Source organism: Lytechinus variegatus, chromosome 4 (genome assembly GCF_018143015.1).
Source record: "Lytechinus variegatus isolate NC3 chromosome 4, Lvar_3.0, whole genome shotgun sequence".
Classification (NCBI taxonomy): domain Eukaryota; kingdom Metazoa; phylum Echinodermata; class Echinoidea; order Temnopleuroida; family Toxopneustidae; genus Lytechinus; species Lytechinus variegatus.
Genome location: NC_054743.1, coordinates 53,927,936 through 53,946,499, shown reverse-complemented (window position 1 = coordinate 53,946,499; position 18,564 = coordinate 53,927,936). Strand labels below are relative to the sequence as shown.

Sequence of the window (18,564 nt, the reverse complement as noted above, 5' to 3'; positions counted from 1 at the left end):
GTGGTCTTTGTGATTTTCCAAAGGGGACATCCCTGGGGTCAATAACACAAAGCTTAGCAATGATCGTAGAACATTTTTCTACGACTGATTCTGTTGATTACAATGCACAATCAATCGTGAAAATCAAGCGTACGATCAATCGCTAACCTTTGTGTTACAGGACCCTGGTCTATTTTCCATCAGCATTATGGGTAAAGCAGATGTTCATTGGCCAGCCCTATGGATCTGTTTTACAGCCAATACAATCTTTTTAATTCAAGTCCAAACTAAAGTCCCAAAACTATTATTGAGTTCAAAATCAAAGATTCAAGAATACTTGGATATCTATTGGCCTAAAATGTATTTTATACCCACAATGACAATATTTGTTTGGATGGCTTCTCCAGAATGTGATCTAGTCCCATTCAAGTCCCATATGTACATATTGGTGTTTGTAGTCTATTAACATCAATGGAAATTTCGTGTATTAAATAAATCTTTCGGAATCAAGAAAGGGAATAACTCTCATTTCTCGATAGCATCCAAACTATAACTTAACAAAAGTAATGAAATATTAACAGTTGATGTGTATTTCATGGAAGTCATGATGTTTTGGTGGAAAAAAATCTTTTCCTTTCTCTACTTTTTTTTTTGTCCCATGGGTTACCATAAAACGTTGCATATAATTTTTTTTTTTAATAAAAATAACGACTCGGGTCTAAATACATACCTGGGGTTGGTACTCATTGCTTTGCCCACCATGATTATAGTCAAATCTCTCGGCAGGAATAGAGGAATGGTGGTGGAAAGGAGGAGGGGCTAAACCTCTCCCTTCATCACCATGGTGATCAAACCTCTTTAACGAGCTACTGTTACCCGCACCATGGGCGTAGTCAAACCTCTGAGGGGCGACCATCGGCGGGGGTTGACCCTGGGGAGGACCCAGGGGTGGGCCAGGGGGTGGTGGCGGTGGTGGTGTGGAGAAATTCTGCTGCTGCTGCTGCTCCTGCTCCTGCTGTTGCTGATGCCAATGTGTGCTAGGTTTTTGGTGATTCCAGTCCCAGGCCATAGGTGCACTTGTAGGGGGTAAGTGAGGGGGGTGTTGTTGGTCTGCTGCCATGCTCTTTGGGGGTGGAGGTGGGGGTGGGGGTGGTAGCAGGTGCATCATGCCATCTCCACCTGAAACAAACAATCAAAGGTGAAATTCAGTATCACAATTTGAGATACATTGCTCCATGTTTTATTATGAGAAAGTGAGAAAATAACTGAAAGAAACTTATCAAACCAGATAGGTGTTTATTACCCATATCTATCAAAACAATTTTAAGTGAGGAACGTATAATACCATTTTGTTAACATATCGTTGCCATATTCAAAAGGATCAAATGTGGACAGCAAGTCTCATGAGTATTGGGCAAAAATGGAGGTAGTTTCCTCTACAAGATTATGCTATCACCATGACAATGGAGAAACCAACGTATTCAAAAACAAAAGGAGCCTTGCACATATTCACTAAGAACGTGTTTATGCTTCCACTTTTCAGGCCAAAAACAGCGTTTCCATACCTAATTAGTCCAAAACATGGTTGCGTCTATGCTTACTTTCACTTAAACGATGTTTCAATACGCCGATCGTAAAATTAAAAAAAGGAGCGTTTGTAAACGTTGTTACATATAAGAATAATTTTTGAAGAATTGTAAAAGCAATTACATTCATCTATTAGTTATTTCCTTTTAAGGTTAGCCAAGAATTGTAAAGAACATTCAAGAATGTCTTTTTATTATGCAGGCCTTGCCTATTTAAAAGGCCAAGGAGTTGTATTGTTATTTCTGAATAGAGATTAGGAACAATAGGCTTAGCTATGCTATTGACACTCTTGATTTCAATGAGGTCATTCAAGAGTGTTCTGGATTTTGACTGCTCCTGAAAGGAGAAAGTTTTTTAAAGAAAATGCTAGAACCTTCCTTAATAGTGAGTTCTAGAAGAATAGCTGCAAACTATATAAAGCTGGCGGATTCTTCAAGATTATCAACACATCATATTAGATCACACCATCACATCATATGAGATCACTTCACCAGATCAGATCAGAGTAGTTTATGCATCAATGAACTGTTTGCAGTTATTTTGAGAAATTATCAGTTCTCATCGAGATCATCAACATCATCAACCTGTTCAATGAACACGCTTCAACCCATGGATTGCTGAAATTGACTGTTAATCATCATCAACATCGTCTTCACGGACATTTCAACTCGTTGCAGTGACTCTTATTATTCATCGGACTTCAACATCAGTTTCATCATCGCCATCATTGTGAATTTTCGCCAGTCAACTGGGATATTTATCATTTGGATTAATATTTGGATATAGCATCATCACGTCGGGATTTTACATCGGACACTTCAAGAGATTTATGTAAGATCATTATTTGTTTTATTTATGTATAATTATCTCCTGTAATAAAAAAAAGAGAAAATTAAAAAATCAAATTTACTTGTTATTTGTTGCAGTATCGTAACAAATAATTTTGGGGGCTTGTCCGGGAAACAAAAACCAAATTTGTACAAGCCAATTTGAAACTAAAACCAGTTGTCCGGGAAACGAAAACCAAATTTGTACAAGCCAAGGCAATTTTGAAACGAAATCCAAATTTGAGACGAAAGTCAATTTGAAACAAAAGCCAATTTGAATTGGAAACATTTTGGAAAGTTCTAGAATATACTGTACTGTGTTATTACGTGCTTGTATTTGTGTATATTCACTATGGCTACATTTGATGTTGAAGAATTTCTTGCAATGACAGAATTGTCATATGATCATTTGAAGTCACTGAAGAAAGATGATTTGATAACAGTTTGTGATCATTTGGGTGTATCTCTAGCCCCAGGATTAAAGAAGGCAGAGATAATTGACTTGTTAGCTAGTCACATGAAGCTTACAGAGGAGTCTGAAACTTCTGTTACTGTTTCAGATGATGCTCAGATTCAACTGGCAAAGTTTGAGATGGAAGTGAAAATGAGAGAAAACATTGAAATGGAGAAAATGAGATTGGAGTACCAGTTAAAGTTGAAAGAAATGGAGTTAGCCCATGCAAATACTAACTCTGCCAAAGATAAATCTCCCCAAGGCTTTGATGTGGCGAAAAACATTCGCCTTGTGCCAAAATTTGATGAAGAGGGAGTTGATACATATTTTGTGTCATTTGAAAAAGTGGCCAAGAGACTGAATTGGCCCGAGGAATACTGGACTCTTCTCCTTCAAAGTGTTTTTGTTGGAAAGGCTGCAAAAGTCTATTCTTCGCTCTCTGAAACGCAATCATGTGACTATGCTACAGTAAAAGAAACAATTCTCAATGCATATGAGTTAGTACCAGAAGCGTACAGACATAAATTTAGGAACATGCAAAGACAAACAGGCCAGACGTATGTTGAATTTGCTAGGGAACAAGAAATGATGTTCGATAAGTGGTACAGATCACTGAAAGTTGACAAAGACTTTGTTCACCTTAGGGAAGTTTTCCTCCTAGAAGAATTCAAAAAGAGTCTTCCTTTTGGCATTAAATCTCACTTAGATGACCATAGAGTTACTGAAGTCAGTAAAGCAGCCATAGTAGCTGATGAATTTGAGGTCACACATAAAGGTAGTGGAGATAGGCCTCCTTTCAAGAATTATTGGAAAAAGAAAGGTAAAGGGTCATTTGAATCCCACAATAAACCTAGTGAGGGAAAATATGCAAGCAAGGACAAAGACGCTAATAAGAATCAGGCTAGTGGGGGCACAGAATCAACCAAACGGTCTGAGAGTCGTAGTTCCAAAATTTGTACTCATTGTCATAAATCGGGACATTTGAAAGAATCATGTTGGAAATTGGTTGGAATGCCAACCAAAGTTAAGAAAGACATGGGTTTTGTCAAGCAAACAAGTGTTCCCTCGATGGAGTTTGTTCCATCAGAGCCCAATCAAGATGTTGAGAGTGTTTCTCTGGTATTTGCTGATAAAGTCAAACAGGTTGATGAAACTTTTAGAAGTTTTTTGCATGATGGTGAAGTATCCCCTTGTTCAACTGGTGCTGCTGGTAGGTCAGTGGTGATCCTTAGGGATACAGGGGCTGCACAGTCCCTGATGGTGCCAGGTGATTCGGCTCTCCCTCCGGAGAGTTCAGAGAATGCCAACGTCTTAGTTCAAGGTATTGGCCCAAATTTCATGTCGGTTCCTTTGCATAAGGTCGACTTAAAGTGTGACCTAGTTAGTGGTCCTGTGACTGTTGGTGTCGTTCCAGAATTACCCATGAAAGGTGTTGATTTCTTGTTAGGTAACGACTTGGCTGGAGATAAAGTTGTTGCATCTCCAGTGGTTTCGGAGAAGCCCGTTGAGGTAGCTGAAACTGAATTGTTGCAGGAAGATTTTCCAGGGATTTTCCCGGATTGTGTTGTTACTAGGTCTCAGACTCGTAGAGCTGAAAAGGATGATGCGGAATCTGCTGATGTAGAGGAGAGTACTGATGTCTGGTTAGCTGAAACCTTTTTCAAGGATTTGAATGGGGATAGTGTTGAAGGCTCTGTTGCTAACAATGATAGTTTGTTTAGTAAATCCTCCCTTGTACAGGCACAACAGGCAGACCCAGAATTAAAAAGCTTGTCACAGAAAGCATGTTCTGAGGCTGAGGCTGATAAGGTTCCTGAGTGCTTTTATGTCAAAGATGACATTTTGATGAGGAAATGGAGACCTCCCCGGAGACCAGCTGATGAAGATTGGTGTATAATTCACCAGGTTGTAGTTCCTCCTTGTTACCGCACAGATATTCTGAAAATGGCTCATGAGTTACCTATGGCAGGTCATGTCGGTATTCGGAAGACAGAAGATAGAATTATGAGGCATTTCTATTGGCCTAAGATGCACAAAGATGTTGTGCATTTCTGTAAGACATGTCATACATGTCAGATTATTGGTAAGGCACAGCCTTCTATCAAGCCTGCTCCATTGATACCCATTCCTGCATTTGATGAACCTTTTACTAGGGTTCTTGTTGATTGTGTCGGACCCTTACCCAGAACGAGGTCGGGTCACAGATTTCTCCTGACGATTATGGACTTGTCTACACGGTTTCCAGAGGCGATACCTTTGAGGAGTATCACTGCGAAGACAGTGGTGCAGGCGTTAGTGCAGTTTTTCACTAGGTACGGTCTGCCGAAGGAAATTCAATCTGATCAAGGGTCAAATTTCATGTCAGGAATATTTCAGCAAGTTATGAAGGAGTTGGGAATAAAGCAGATCAAATCCTCTGCTTATCACCCACAGTCCCAAGGAGCGTTAGAACGCTATCATCAGACTTTGAAGACCATGATTAGGGCTTATTGTGAAGACTATCCCGATGACTGGGATAAAGGGATCTCATTCCTACTGTTTGCAACTAGGGATTCCCCGAATGAGTCCACAGGTTTCAGTCCATTTGAATTAGTCTATGGTCATGAGGTTAGGGGTCCTCTAAAGCTTATCAAAGAGAGGTTTATGGTTCAGGATGATGATGTAAACCTTCTAGACTATGTGTCAAAGTTTAGAGAAAGGCTCTCAAAAGCTTGTGATGTGGCTAAGGAACACTTGAAAGAGTCGCAGGGAAAAATGAAAGCTCATGCTGACAAAAATGCAAAAGAGCGAAGTTTCAAGCCTGGAGACAAAGTATTAGTGTTGTTGCCTTTGCAAGGTGAGCCCTTGAAAGCTAGGTTTAGTGGTCCCTACATAGTCAAAAAGAAATTGAATGATGTCAACTATGTGATCAGTACCCCTGATCGAAGAAAGTCTCAAAGAGTTTGTCATGTAAACATGTTGAAAGAATACTTTGAGCGAGAGGCTAGTCAGCCAATAGGTACAACACAGGTCAAAGAAGAAGAAAAACATGTAGATGTACATGAAGAAGAATGCTATGGAAAGACAGATAATGAATTGTCTTATACAGATGTATCTAAGAACGAACCATGTGGTGTAAAGTTGTCTAACTCAGAGATGTTAAGAAATATGGATGAGGCATTAAAACACCTGCCTGAAGATCAGAGAAATGATATATCTGGCCTGTTAAGAAAATATGAAAATGTGTGTAAAGACAAACCAGGTCGTACACCTTTGAATGTACATGATGTAGACGTAGGTGATGTAAGACCTATCAAACAGAATCCTTATAGGCTCAATCCAAGCAAGTTGGAAATGGTGAATAATGAAATACAGTTTATGTTAGAAAATGACATAATCGAACCGAGTCAGAGTAGTTGGAGTTCTCCCATTGTAATGGTTCCAAAGCCAGATGGCTCTCAGAGATTTTGCATTGATTACCGGAAGGTAAATGCAGTAACTAAGACTGACTCGTATCCAATTCCTAGGTTAGAAGATTGTATTGATAGAGTTGGAAATTCTGCCTATATCACAAAGATAGACTTGCTTAAAGGATATTGGCAAGTGCCACTGACTGACCGAGCCAAAGAGATATCAGCCTTTGTCACACCTGAAGGCTTATTTCAATGCAAAGTCATGCCTTTTGGAATGAAAAATGCACCAGCAACCTTCCAAAGGTTGACAAATCAAGTGATTGCCGGACTTGACAATTGTGTCGTATACATTGACGACATCCTAGTATACAGTGATACTTGGAATGATCATCTGAATCATTTGCGAGCACTGTTTGACAGGCTGGACAAAGCCAATCTAGTAGTGAATCTGATGAAGAGTGAATTTGCCAAGGCAAAAGTCACATATCTTGGTCATGTGGTTGGTCAAGGGCAAGTGCTACCAAGAGAAGCTAAGATACAAGCTATCTTAGACTTCCCAGTTCCCACAACTAAGAAAGAATTGCTCAGATTCTTAGGTATGAGCGGCTTCTACAGGAAATTTGTTCCAAATTACAGTACTGTGGTTAGTCCTCTGACAAACCTGCTGAAGGCAAAAGTGAAGTATGTTTGGTCTGACGAATGTCAAAGATCGTTTGAGAAATTAAAGGCCATTTTGGTGAATGAGCCTATTTTGGCAGCTCCAAACTTCACAAAGCCATTCAAAGTAGCTATTGATGCTTGTGATGTTGGAGTAGGAGCAGTATTGCTCCAAGAAGATGAAGAAGGCATCGAAAAACCAGTGTGCTACTTCTCTAAGAAACTCAATCGGTTTCAAAAGAAATACTCAACTATTGAAAAAGAGGCCCTGAGTCTCGTACTAGCCCTTCAGCAGTTTGAGGTGTATCTAACCAATGGAGAGATTACAGTCTATACAGACCACAATCCTCTTGTGTTTTTGGAGAAATTCAAAACAAAGAATCAAAGACTGTATAGATGGAGCCTAATGCTCCAACCATTCCCTTTGAAAATTGTACACATAAAGGGAAAGAATAATGTAATTGCTGATGCTCTATCAAGAGTATAAAAAGTGAAATTATTCATGATTTTGACCAAGTGTGTCATTTAAAGAAAACATCTTTGATGTTCATTTATTTTAACATGTTCATTAAGTACTATATCTTTGTACACGATAACTGTAAATGATTTATCAAGATGACTTTGAACAGTTAAAAGAAAAAAGTAATCTTAAAGAAACCTTTACTACGGTAAAGCTTTCTTTTCTCCGGTGGGGGAGGTGTTACATATAAGAATAATTTTAGAAGAATTGTAAAAGCAATTACATTCATCTATTAGTTATTTCCTTTTAAGGTTAGCCAAGAATTGTAAAGAACATTCAAGAATGTCTTTTTATTATGCAGGCCTTGCCTATTTAAAAGGCCAAGGAGTTGTATTGTTATTTCTGAATAGAGATTAGGAACAATAGGCTTAGCTATGCTATTGACACTCTTGATTTCAATGAGGTCATTCAAGAGTGTTCTGGATTTTGACTGCTCCTGAAAGGAGAAAGTTTTTTAAAGAAAATGCTAGAACCTTCCTTAATAGTGAGTTCTAGAAGAATAGCTGCAAACTATATAAAGCTGGCGGATTCTTCAAGATTATCAACACATCATATTAGATCACACCATCACATCATATGAGATCACTTCACCAGATCAGATCAGAGTAGTTTATGCATCAATGAACTGTTTGCAGTTATTTTGAGAAATTATCAGTTCTCATCGAGATCATCAACATCATCAACCTGTTCAATGAACACGCTTCAACCCATGGATTGCTGAAATTGACTGTTAATCATCATCAACATCGTCTTCACGGACATTTCAACTCGTTGCAGTGACTCTTATTATTCATCGGACTTCAACATCAGTTTCATCATCGCCATCATTGTGAATTTTCGCCAGTCAACTGGGATATTTATCATTTGGATTAATATTTGGATATAGCATCATCACGTCGGGATTTTACATCGGACACTTCAAGAGATTTATGTAAGATCATTATTTGTTTTATTTATGTATAATTATCTCCTGTAATAAAAAAAAGAGAAAATTAAAAATCAAATTTACTTGTTATTTGTTGCAGTATCGTAACAACGTCATTTGACCAGAATCAGGCATTCTGGGGAAGTACGCGATCATAAACATATTTAGATTACGATATTTGGTACATGCTCCAGGTGAGATGAAAATCCATGGGCAAATACTGTCGCATTGCTCCATGATCGCATGTTACCTCCACGGAGTTACCTCTCATCTCCCTTGTTACACTTGCATGTGTAGTAATTGATGTAACTACTATCACTAGTATTACTCTTCCAATTTGTCATCACGATGAATGTTGAGGGAGTTACAAAAAACCTGGCACATGAGTGATAATAAGAAGACATCACCAGGTGCCCCAGTAGCAATAAACAAATAGCTGTTTTATCATTTTATTATGTATACTTTAATGTTTTTTTTCTCACTATCACCTTCACCACGGTAGAAATTATATGGCTATGTCAAGTAGCTCCATGCAATGACTAAAATATCAGAAATTGTTTGTTTAAATAATTGTCCACGTACCTTCCCCATACAACACTAAAAAAAAAGAATTTTAAAAAGGCGCCCAATTTGACCTCGTTTTCCTGCTCAACGAAAATTAAGATGCGAAGCCAGTTGGAGTTTGTGATTCAGCCTCTGCAAAGTTAAAGGGGAAGTTCACCCTGACAAAAATTTTATTGTAAAAATAGCAGAAAAAATTATAAAAAATATTGCCGAAGGTTTGAGAAAAATTCATCAAATAATTAAAAAGTTATTCAAATTTCAATTATTTGATTTGTGACGTCATATGCGAGCAGCATTCCTACATGGCGAATGGTAAAAAATCTATGAAATGTCATTTCCTCAGAAAATTGAAAATGGTTTTCACTGTACCTTTTGTGTATCAATAGACAAATCATTTCACACCCGATAATGAATAGAAAACAAAATTAAGTCATCAGGAACTATACAAAATTTGAAATTCCTGCATTTTATATTACATAACACATGGGGCAGCTGCTCGTTTATGACGTCACAAATCCCAAACTTTGAACTCTAATAACTTTCTTACTCTTTAACGGATTTTCCTCAAACCTTCATAAATATTTTTTACGATTTTTTCTGCTATTTTTACAACAAAGTTTTCTTCAGGGTGAACTTCCCCTTTAAGCATAAACAGCACCCCCAGAACCATGTTTATGATTGGCATTTTGAAACATTTGAAAACGCAGATTCTGTCCTCGCAATGGAAGCATTTACACACCCTAAAAAACCAATTTGTCAGGTAAGCCTTGAAAGCATTGGGCAAAAACTGAGGAAGTCGTTTGTTCTCAAATATATCTGACCACCAAACTTTACACTAGGTCTGAGTATAAAGTACATTTAGAAAAAAAAGGGTTTTAACATGGGTTTTTAAGGGTGGTTATAGTTAACTGGGCAGGAAGAGCCTCCTCCTAAACTTGCAGAAAATTCACATTTCACATACTTATCTGTGAAATGTCTCCAACGTACCGTTTTCTGAAAATATTAGTTGATGTTGGACTACTAACATCAAAGAGAGCATGTGGGAAAAGGTCATATTCTGACAAGGCCAAGAACTTTGAAAGAAGATGTTGGAAGGATTTGGGTGGTATCTTCAGATTAAAAATCTTACCTTCTTTGTTGCCTACATTATCCAGAGGTGGGGCTGGTACTGATGGAGGGACCTGGTCGATATAAAAAAATAATACCTTATTAGTTTACACTACATGGGGATTCTCGGGATGGGTATCTGGTCGATATACGAAAATAATACCTCGTTAGCCTACCCTACATGACAATTCACATCATGTTTGGTAATCTCTTATTCAATGGTGCACTATATTTGACCCCAGCTGTAGTTATTGTACACAAAGGTGCTTGGTGCAAGCAAGGAATCATCTTGCCTGGTACCCATTCACTTTACCTGGACTAATTGCAGCATAATGTGGATTAATTTCGTGCTGAAGGAAATGTCATCATAACTGGGATTCAAACTCGAGATCCCCTATTTGATTAGTGTGTAGAAGTTATAGCAAAGCAAACGTCGCAGGAGCAATGTCCTGGAATTACTAATAATAGTAGTAGTCTCATTATTGTTATAATCATAATCATCATCATAAACATCATCATAATCATCATCTTCATGATCATCAACATAATCATCATCATAAACATCATCATAATCATCATCTCCATGATCATCAACATAATCATCATCATCATCATCATGACTTTCATCATCATCACCATCATTACCATTATCGCCATCACCATCATCATCATAATCACAATCACCATCACCATCATCTTCATCAATACCATCATCATCATCTTCATCATCACCATCATCATCAACACCATCATAATCACAACCACCATCATCATCATCATCATGATCTTCATCATCACCATTATCACTTATACCATCACCATCATCATCAGCATCACGATCATCATTATGTTTTAGTACTCACCTGCGTGGGTAAGGGAGGGTGCTCCACTTCTGCAGGGGGATGAGACGTTGGAGGTCCTGTTGATTCTTTCTGTCGGATCCATTCTTGTGCCAAGGCTGCCCAGTCGGTGGCTGGTCACATAGATTGAGCAAACAAAAAATAAAGTGTATGCTACCACAAAATCATAAAAAATAGCCTTCAAAACTGGCAAAGTGAAGTTTTTCAACATGCACTCATCAGAATAAAAACACATGAAAGACTAGAGCACTAGAGCGAAACAATATATACTAGAACCGAACGAGACAATGGACGTTGAACGGCAAGCTGAGATTGGCTGTCAACAGTGTCAAGGTATATAATTCAGACTTAGTACCAGCCATGAATTACATATTGTTTCGCTCAAGCGTTCCAGTCATTCATGCGATTTTACTCTGATTAGTGCATGTCCAAAAGCTTCAGTATGTCGGTTTTTAGAGCTATTTATAAACAAAAAATATTGAAATGCAAAATCAAAGTCCTAAGTTGCATCTCTACATCTATCATCTGAACCATGAGGATGGTGATAAAAAACTTTGTTCATGTTTTAAAAAATACAGCAATATTGTTTTCTTTTATTCTTTTTAATTTTTTTTAAACAAATGAACACACTGTTACCAAGATTGCTTTACCATTTCCATGTATTTGAATGTAGGATAAAAGAGGGCAGCTGATTATCGGTACATTCCTTACTGATGGCATACATGTAGGTGCAGTGGCTGGGAATCTAACCCCAGGCTCACATCTATGCCCACTTGAATGATACAGGGGCGTGAGTGGTCGCAAATATAAATATCTGAAAAAAGCTGAAGAGAGTTGAAGAAGTCTGAAATAGTGAGAGCTCCCAAACTATTTGTCCAGAGAAAAGCCAAAAATAAGCTGAAAATCACAACAAAAAATCTGAAATCAGCTAAAAACCTGAACTCTCACACCCCTGATGGTAATGCACGCATGTCTTTAATAGAAAGTATACACAGCAATAAATATGGATTCTATTTTAAATGTAAAGATCTAAAATGGATTTTCTGTTTTGAATTACCGGTAAACGGAAAACAATTCTCCCTACTTTTAACATTTTAGTCAGTGAAAACTGAAATTTTGAAATCAATATTTCTTTTCATGAACAAACAACGTACATGTACCCTTGAGTAAAAATAAACTAATCCTCTGAAAAAAACTTACCCGCATTTGCTTGGTATTGCTGCTGGGCTTGCATGCCCCATTGTCCATGCCCTTGCCATTGGTTGACAGGCCACATTGCGATCTCTTCAATGCCCTGTAAGACTCAAAATATCATGACACGGCTGGGTGCTCATCTGTAGTGAAACTATAAGAACAAGTGATACATGTTGCAGTTAGAATACATGTAGATAAGCTTAACCCCATCTAGGCCGGGGGGGCCTCGGAGGCCCCCCCTCAACAAATTGCGCAACATTTTCGCCGCGCAAATTTTTTTGAACGCGCCGTTCGCTGACTGTTTACTTTCAAGTCTTGCGCAACTTTTGAGACCAATTTTGGGTCATCCGGGTACGTGGTTCCAAAATTACGCAACATTATGTAAGTGCATGTCAGACCAAAAATTGCAAAAAAAACATGATTTTGTGTACAAAGTCAATGCAAATTGTGTTTTCAACCAAAATTCATAAATGCATGATTATTTTTAGTTTTGCTAGTCTAAATTTATTCATTTTATGCTTTTTATGATCACAGAAGAGTCCCCAACAAATTTCATTGAAAAAACAATGAAAAACAAACGGTCAAAAAACAAAGAAATACATAATTGCAAAAAACGATATAATACATAAGAAAATTATTCGATATCGCAATTTTTTTCATGTACACTTGCTAAGAACACCACAAAGAGTTTCTATACCAAAAATTAGTACATTTGGAGCTTTATTTAAAGAGTTATAGGAAAAAGTATGATTTCGCATACTAATTACGCATAAATTAGCATAATCACTTAACAGCAATTCGCATGAAATAAATTAATATACAATCTTGTAGATTATATCCTAGGCAACCCACGTGCCAATTTTCGGCGCGATCGCGCGGTCGACGGCCGAGATCTTAGGGAGGGGCCTGGGAGCCCCCCCCCCCAGCCATATGAACTCCCAAAATACCCCAGCCTAGTTAGGGTTAAAGAGATGGTCCAGGCTGGAGATGTTTATATTTCGATATAGTAAAATTCAAAGCAAAATGCTGAAAATTTGATCAAAATCGGATAACAAAGTTATTGAATTTTTAATAAAGATTTGCAATATTCCGGTGAAACCATTCTAAGCATGTTTTCATTAATATTCATTAGGTGAGCTGATGATGTCATATCCCCACTTGTTCTTTTGTATTTTATTATATGAAATTAGGTTTATTCAAAATTTGTCTACCAAGACCTAAAATAATTGGATTGACAACTGATTAAGTACATTAGTTGTGTTGCCGCAACTTATTTCATCATAATTGAGACACATCATTTCCACATGTATGAAAAAATGAATCAAACATGATTTCATGTAATAACATAAGGGAAAGTGGGATATGACATCATCAGCCCACCTAATGAACATTCATGATGACGTGCCTATAACTTTTTTCACAAAATATTGATTAACTTTAAAATTCAATAACTTCAGTATTTGTAGTCCGACTTTGATGAAATTTTCAAGCATTATGCTCAGTGAACTTACATGTACTCTATTTCGATATAAATATTTTTAGCCCGGACCATCCCTTTACAGGCATAGGCTCATATTACAAAGATCTTGTTAAAAAACTTACTGGACTTTGATTCATGTTGAATTTAATACTGTTCATATGGATGAAAAAAAAACACCCTAGGAAAAAAATCAAATTGCAGACACTTTCAAAGATATCTTTGACTAAAAAAATTTAACATTTACTCAATATACTGAGATTACATAGTGTACTGATTGTGATGACATTAAAGGGGAATGAAACCTTTGGAACAAGTAGGCTTGTGTTGGAACAGAAATATCAAAGAATAAGAACAGAAAGTTTGAGAAAAATCTGACAAATAATGAGAAAGTTATGAGCATTTGAATAGTGCAATCACTAATGCAATGGAGATCCTCCCATTGGCAATGCGACAAGGACGTGTGATGTCACAACTGAACAACTTTCCCTTTGATAGACTATAAAATACCATCAAAATTTCTCTTTTTGCTTTTTCTTATGAGGATACAAATTCTTTATCCATGATGTATTCTTAAAAATCTGTATTACATGCCCTCCTATAGAAAGAACACATGATCTACTAATAGATGTGATAAGAGGTATTTAAAGCTTGTGTATAGTTTTGGTAAATCCACCAAAATGCACCTATCACTATTCCAATTCATTGCTAGCTAATATGAATGGATATGCCCTATAACAGTTATGATGTGGAGGATATGAAATGAAAATGAGTTTTACAGGATAAATTTTGCGATTTTACATGGAAATTTAACTTGATCGGGTCACCCGATCAAATTAAAATATCTGTGTGTTTTTGTCTTTCAATTAAATCCTATTCCAAATCATGGAATGGGCTGAAACTTTCAAGATATGTTCTTAGTCTGTAACTTTTGAATATCTAATCACTAAATTTATAAGATAAGTGCTTAAATGCCCATTTTTTTAATTTAAAACAAGCATCGCCGAGAGAGGGCGCTATATATCCAAGATTTGAATATTTGAAATTTTCTCAGAGAAGTGCAGTTGGAAAAATATCTAACGGTCTCTACGCTTCAGTAAGACTGTCATATTAGATGATATTCGATTATCAATCACATTACTGACCCTTTACCAAAGCTATACACAGGCTTTAAGTGAATGTTATAGCGAGAGTTGTTCACAAGTGACATCACACATCTTAGTTGCATTGCCAATATAAGGATCTCCATAGCATTAGTGATGGCAATATTCAAATGCTCATAACTTTCTCATTATTTGTCCGATTTCTCTCAAACTTTCATGGATCTGTTTCTTTAATTTTTCTGTTTTCACACAAGCTATCTTGTTCCAAAGGTTTCATTCTCCTTTAATTTAAGCTTCATATTTCCAGTCACTTTATCAATTTTTAAAGCACGTAAAAATGATTTTTCAGGCACACTTTTTTTTCCTGGGCTTCACTTTTATAACATATCACAGACACATAAATATTAACCAATCGAATGGTACAGATTCAAGATTCATGCTATACCAGTTTCTTTTATTTTGGGGGCAGGGGGAGTGTTAGACCAAAAGCTTCAGTCTCTGTATTTTGGTTGTTCCGCTGAACTACGTTGGCTCCACTCACCATACATAGACTGAAGAGTTAGGGGCCCGTGGGTTACAGACAACGTATAGTGAACTAGCGTTATAGATCGCGATTTAAAACTGTTTTTTGAGCGAAATTTCTAGTTTCATCATCAGGGAAATATAAATAACTTAAGTAATTGCATACCTTGGACCGGAGTTATTGAAAAAAAATCCACTGGATGATTGAGAAATCTGTCATCTAAGACATTTTCTCCTGACTTGACGGTTTTTCTTGCAAGTTGCCATCTTGAATGAGGTCATTATCGTTAATGTCTCGATGTATCGCGATTATAACTAGTATCGTTTGTCTTCGTGTAGTGTATCGTATCATATTATTGCCTTGTAGGTGTTTTTTTTTTTTTTTTTTTAAACAAGTGCACACCTAGTTACCAATAATGCATATAGCATTTCCATTTATTTGAAAGCAGGATAAAAGGGCCTTGCTCACGGGCATAGCCGGGGATCGAACCCCGGACTTTCCATGTATAGCCAGGCGCCTAAGACCACTCGGCCACGGCACCTCTGGTGTGCTGGTGGAATGCAATATCGATATCACATTCGTAAATTGTTGACGCCCTCTCCGTTCGTTTGTAAATATTTCATAGTTTGGCTGCCATTTGGATCGATTTCGCTGTGCTTTTCCCAACTAAACAACGGTAAAGTATAATTTTCATGCATTTTCATCAATATCGTTTAAACTAGTCTTATGTTAAATAGTTTTATATTTTTAATTTGTAGTTTATATATCCTTAGAGTGCAGTGTAACCTCGATGTGTTATATAGCCCCAAACTTTGGACTCTGGATTGACAAAAGTGCTGGTGTTATAACAAATGGGAGCCCACACGGACACTTTACCGTGGGTGAATGGGGATTACAGTAAACTGTCAGAAATTGTTGAATAAATACCCAGAAATGACGGTTATTCCTGTCTAGGGGAGGGTAGTTCACAAGGAGTAAAGTTTATCCAAGGCACGTGTCCATAACGTTGGCGAAGAACAAAAGAAAAGTTCTCTCCTTCTACCCCAGTCTCGATCGTCCATTTTGTTATGATTCATAACAAAAATGGCCGATCGAGACGGGGGTAGGAGAGAACTTTTTGTTTTTTTGAGGTTCCAGTTTGTGCCCAGACAGTAGAGGCACTGGTCCAAAAATTGGGATTGTCCCAGAAAACAAGGATATCCTCATAAACCAAGACAAATCATGTCTTGATAAATTGAGACTGTCCTTGTTTATGGGGACGTTTTTTTTTCACTCCCCCTACGGGACAAAGACAGCAATTACGGAAATTGAGAGTGCTAAAAATAGATTCAGTGACCTCAATTCCCCCAGTTCACCATCTATTTTTCATGACTTACCGTCTTCCAATAATCTTGTTATGAAACCTGATATGTTTACATTGACTAGCACACTTGATTGGTATCGGCACTTGACAGGTGAATGAACTTTCCTAGATTTCTTGTGTGAAGAAATCCTGGCGCTAATGCAGTTTCGCACCGGTCGATTACTAGCACACCTAATCACCAATACTTGTTCCCAAATGTCATGACAAGTCTCTCACTCAGTCACATTTTGATGTCAATATATCCACCACTTTTCAAAATATTGTGATCGGGAATGGCTGTATTTCGGCTTCGATCTCAACGTCGTTGATCGACACGGCGTAGACATCGCTTCGTGGATTGCTTGGATTCACCGTGCATTCACCATAATGTTGATATGAACTGAAGTTAGCAACCTAATCATACGAAAATGTGGCGAACAAACTGCCAGCATGCCGCATGCGAATCTATGTTCGCATGATTTGGTTGCTAACTTCAGTTCATATCAACATTACGGTGCACGGTGAATCCAAGCGATCCGCGAAGCGATGTCTACGCCGTGTCGATCAACGACGTTGAGATCGAAGCCGAAATACAGCCATTCCCAATCACGATATTTTGAAAAGTGGTGGATATATTGACATCGAAATGTGACTGAGAGACTTGTCATGACATTTGGGAACAAATATTTGTGATGAGGTATGCTGGTAACCGGCCGGTGCGAAACTACGCCGAAATCCTTATAAACTGAGACAGTCCCTGTAAACTGGGACGATCCCAATTTTCTGACCAGCTCCTCAACTGCCAGATGTCAGGAAACTGCCACTCGTTAGACCTTCATCCATATAATCGTGGTAAGTGCTTGATTCTGTTTTAACTATTTATTCGGAGAATTATTTTGACCATACTTCACGCTAGTCAGGTGAGAATGGTCATACACGTAAGGTCCTGGGCTCCCGCCCGCTACGCGGGCGGGAGTTCGTCCCTGGGTTTATATACCGTACCGCCGGTAGTATACCACTTACCAGTATTTAGTGCCATGGCATTGGCATTGCACACGCATTTTCATCTTATAAGGACAGGTTAGGATTACTCTATTATAAAGCATGTACTCTACCTAAAAATGGAAATGACTCCTTATATAACCATATCTCATTATTTATAAAGTCAATGTTATACTTTAACTATGTCAAAATCATGAACTAGCAGGACTTACCGACTCCAACTAATACCAACTCCTCTTCAAACGTGCGCCATGTATAATCATAATTTGCGGATATCGCGATATTGCGCCCTCTTTTTTTCTTTTCACTTTGGGGGGATGTCCATCAAAACATTCGGGGGTATTGGGGGGGAATCGCCACGCATCCATTTAAAAAAATGACTTAATAATGGCCAATAATTTTTTTTACTTGTTTTAAAGCATTTTCTATTTATTCTTTCGGTGACATTTAAAAACAGCAGTGAAATACAAACATAGTTTATTTACATCAATCAAGCCATGCAGGTACATAAATAACCCCCAAGCATATTTATATAGGCCTAAATAAATTTACAAATCTTTTTTTTCCCAATTCAATGAATGAAACTTAAGAAATGTAATACAGAAAATAAATAAAAAGACGACCAAAACCCGCACATCCCACACACAAAGCAGGTCAGTCATTGTCATCTCAGGCCATAGCTCCCCCCCCCCCCCACACACACACACTTTCAGGCCCCGGACCACTGAGGGTCCTCCCCTCCCTTCCCACATGACCCAGGCAAGCCCTCACAAAGTAACTTACAAAAAAACATCAGAATCAATTCTGCTGAAAACCAATGAGACAAATTACCCTATGCCTATTCTTCTCTATACTGGGGAGAGACTGAGATAAAGAGAGAAGTAAATTAAATGAAGAATAAGTAACTCTGCAAGCCATTCATTCATAATCAAGAGCCCCAAGAGTCTCCCATTTTTTTAAGATCACGGTACATAAGAATATAAGCTTGTGTTGCGATTTTAAGTGCTATCCTTTTTTCCTCAACTTGATTTCTTATACTCTCTTTCAGTTC

At 37.8% G+C, this 18,564-nt stretch overlaps 1 protein-coding gene across 1 annotated transcript in view; it reads right to left on the bottom strand.

The window, feature by feature from the left end:
• The window catches only part of LOC121414337 (arginine/serine-rich protein PNISR-like), a 32,501-nt gene extending 14,706 nt beyond the window's left edge, over positions 1–17,795 (bottom strand). Inside the window, exons 1-5 of the mRNA XM_041607479.1 lie at positions 17,726–17,795; positions 12,073–12,217; positions 10,876–10,985; positions 10,035–10,086; positions 710–1,158 (exon numbers count right to left, since the gene is read on the bottom strand). Coding sequence (XP_041463413.1) covers positions 710–1,158; positions 10,035–10,086; positions 10,876–10,985; positions 12,073–12,148 — 687 coding nt within the window. The 5' untranslated portion in view covers positions 12,149–12,217; positions 17,726–17,795. The remainder of the gene's footprint in view (positions 1–709; positions 1,159–10,034; positions 10,087–10,875; positions 10,986–12,072; positions 12,218–17,725) is intronic.
• Between the last annotated feature and the right edge of the window lie 769 nt (positions 17,796–18,564).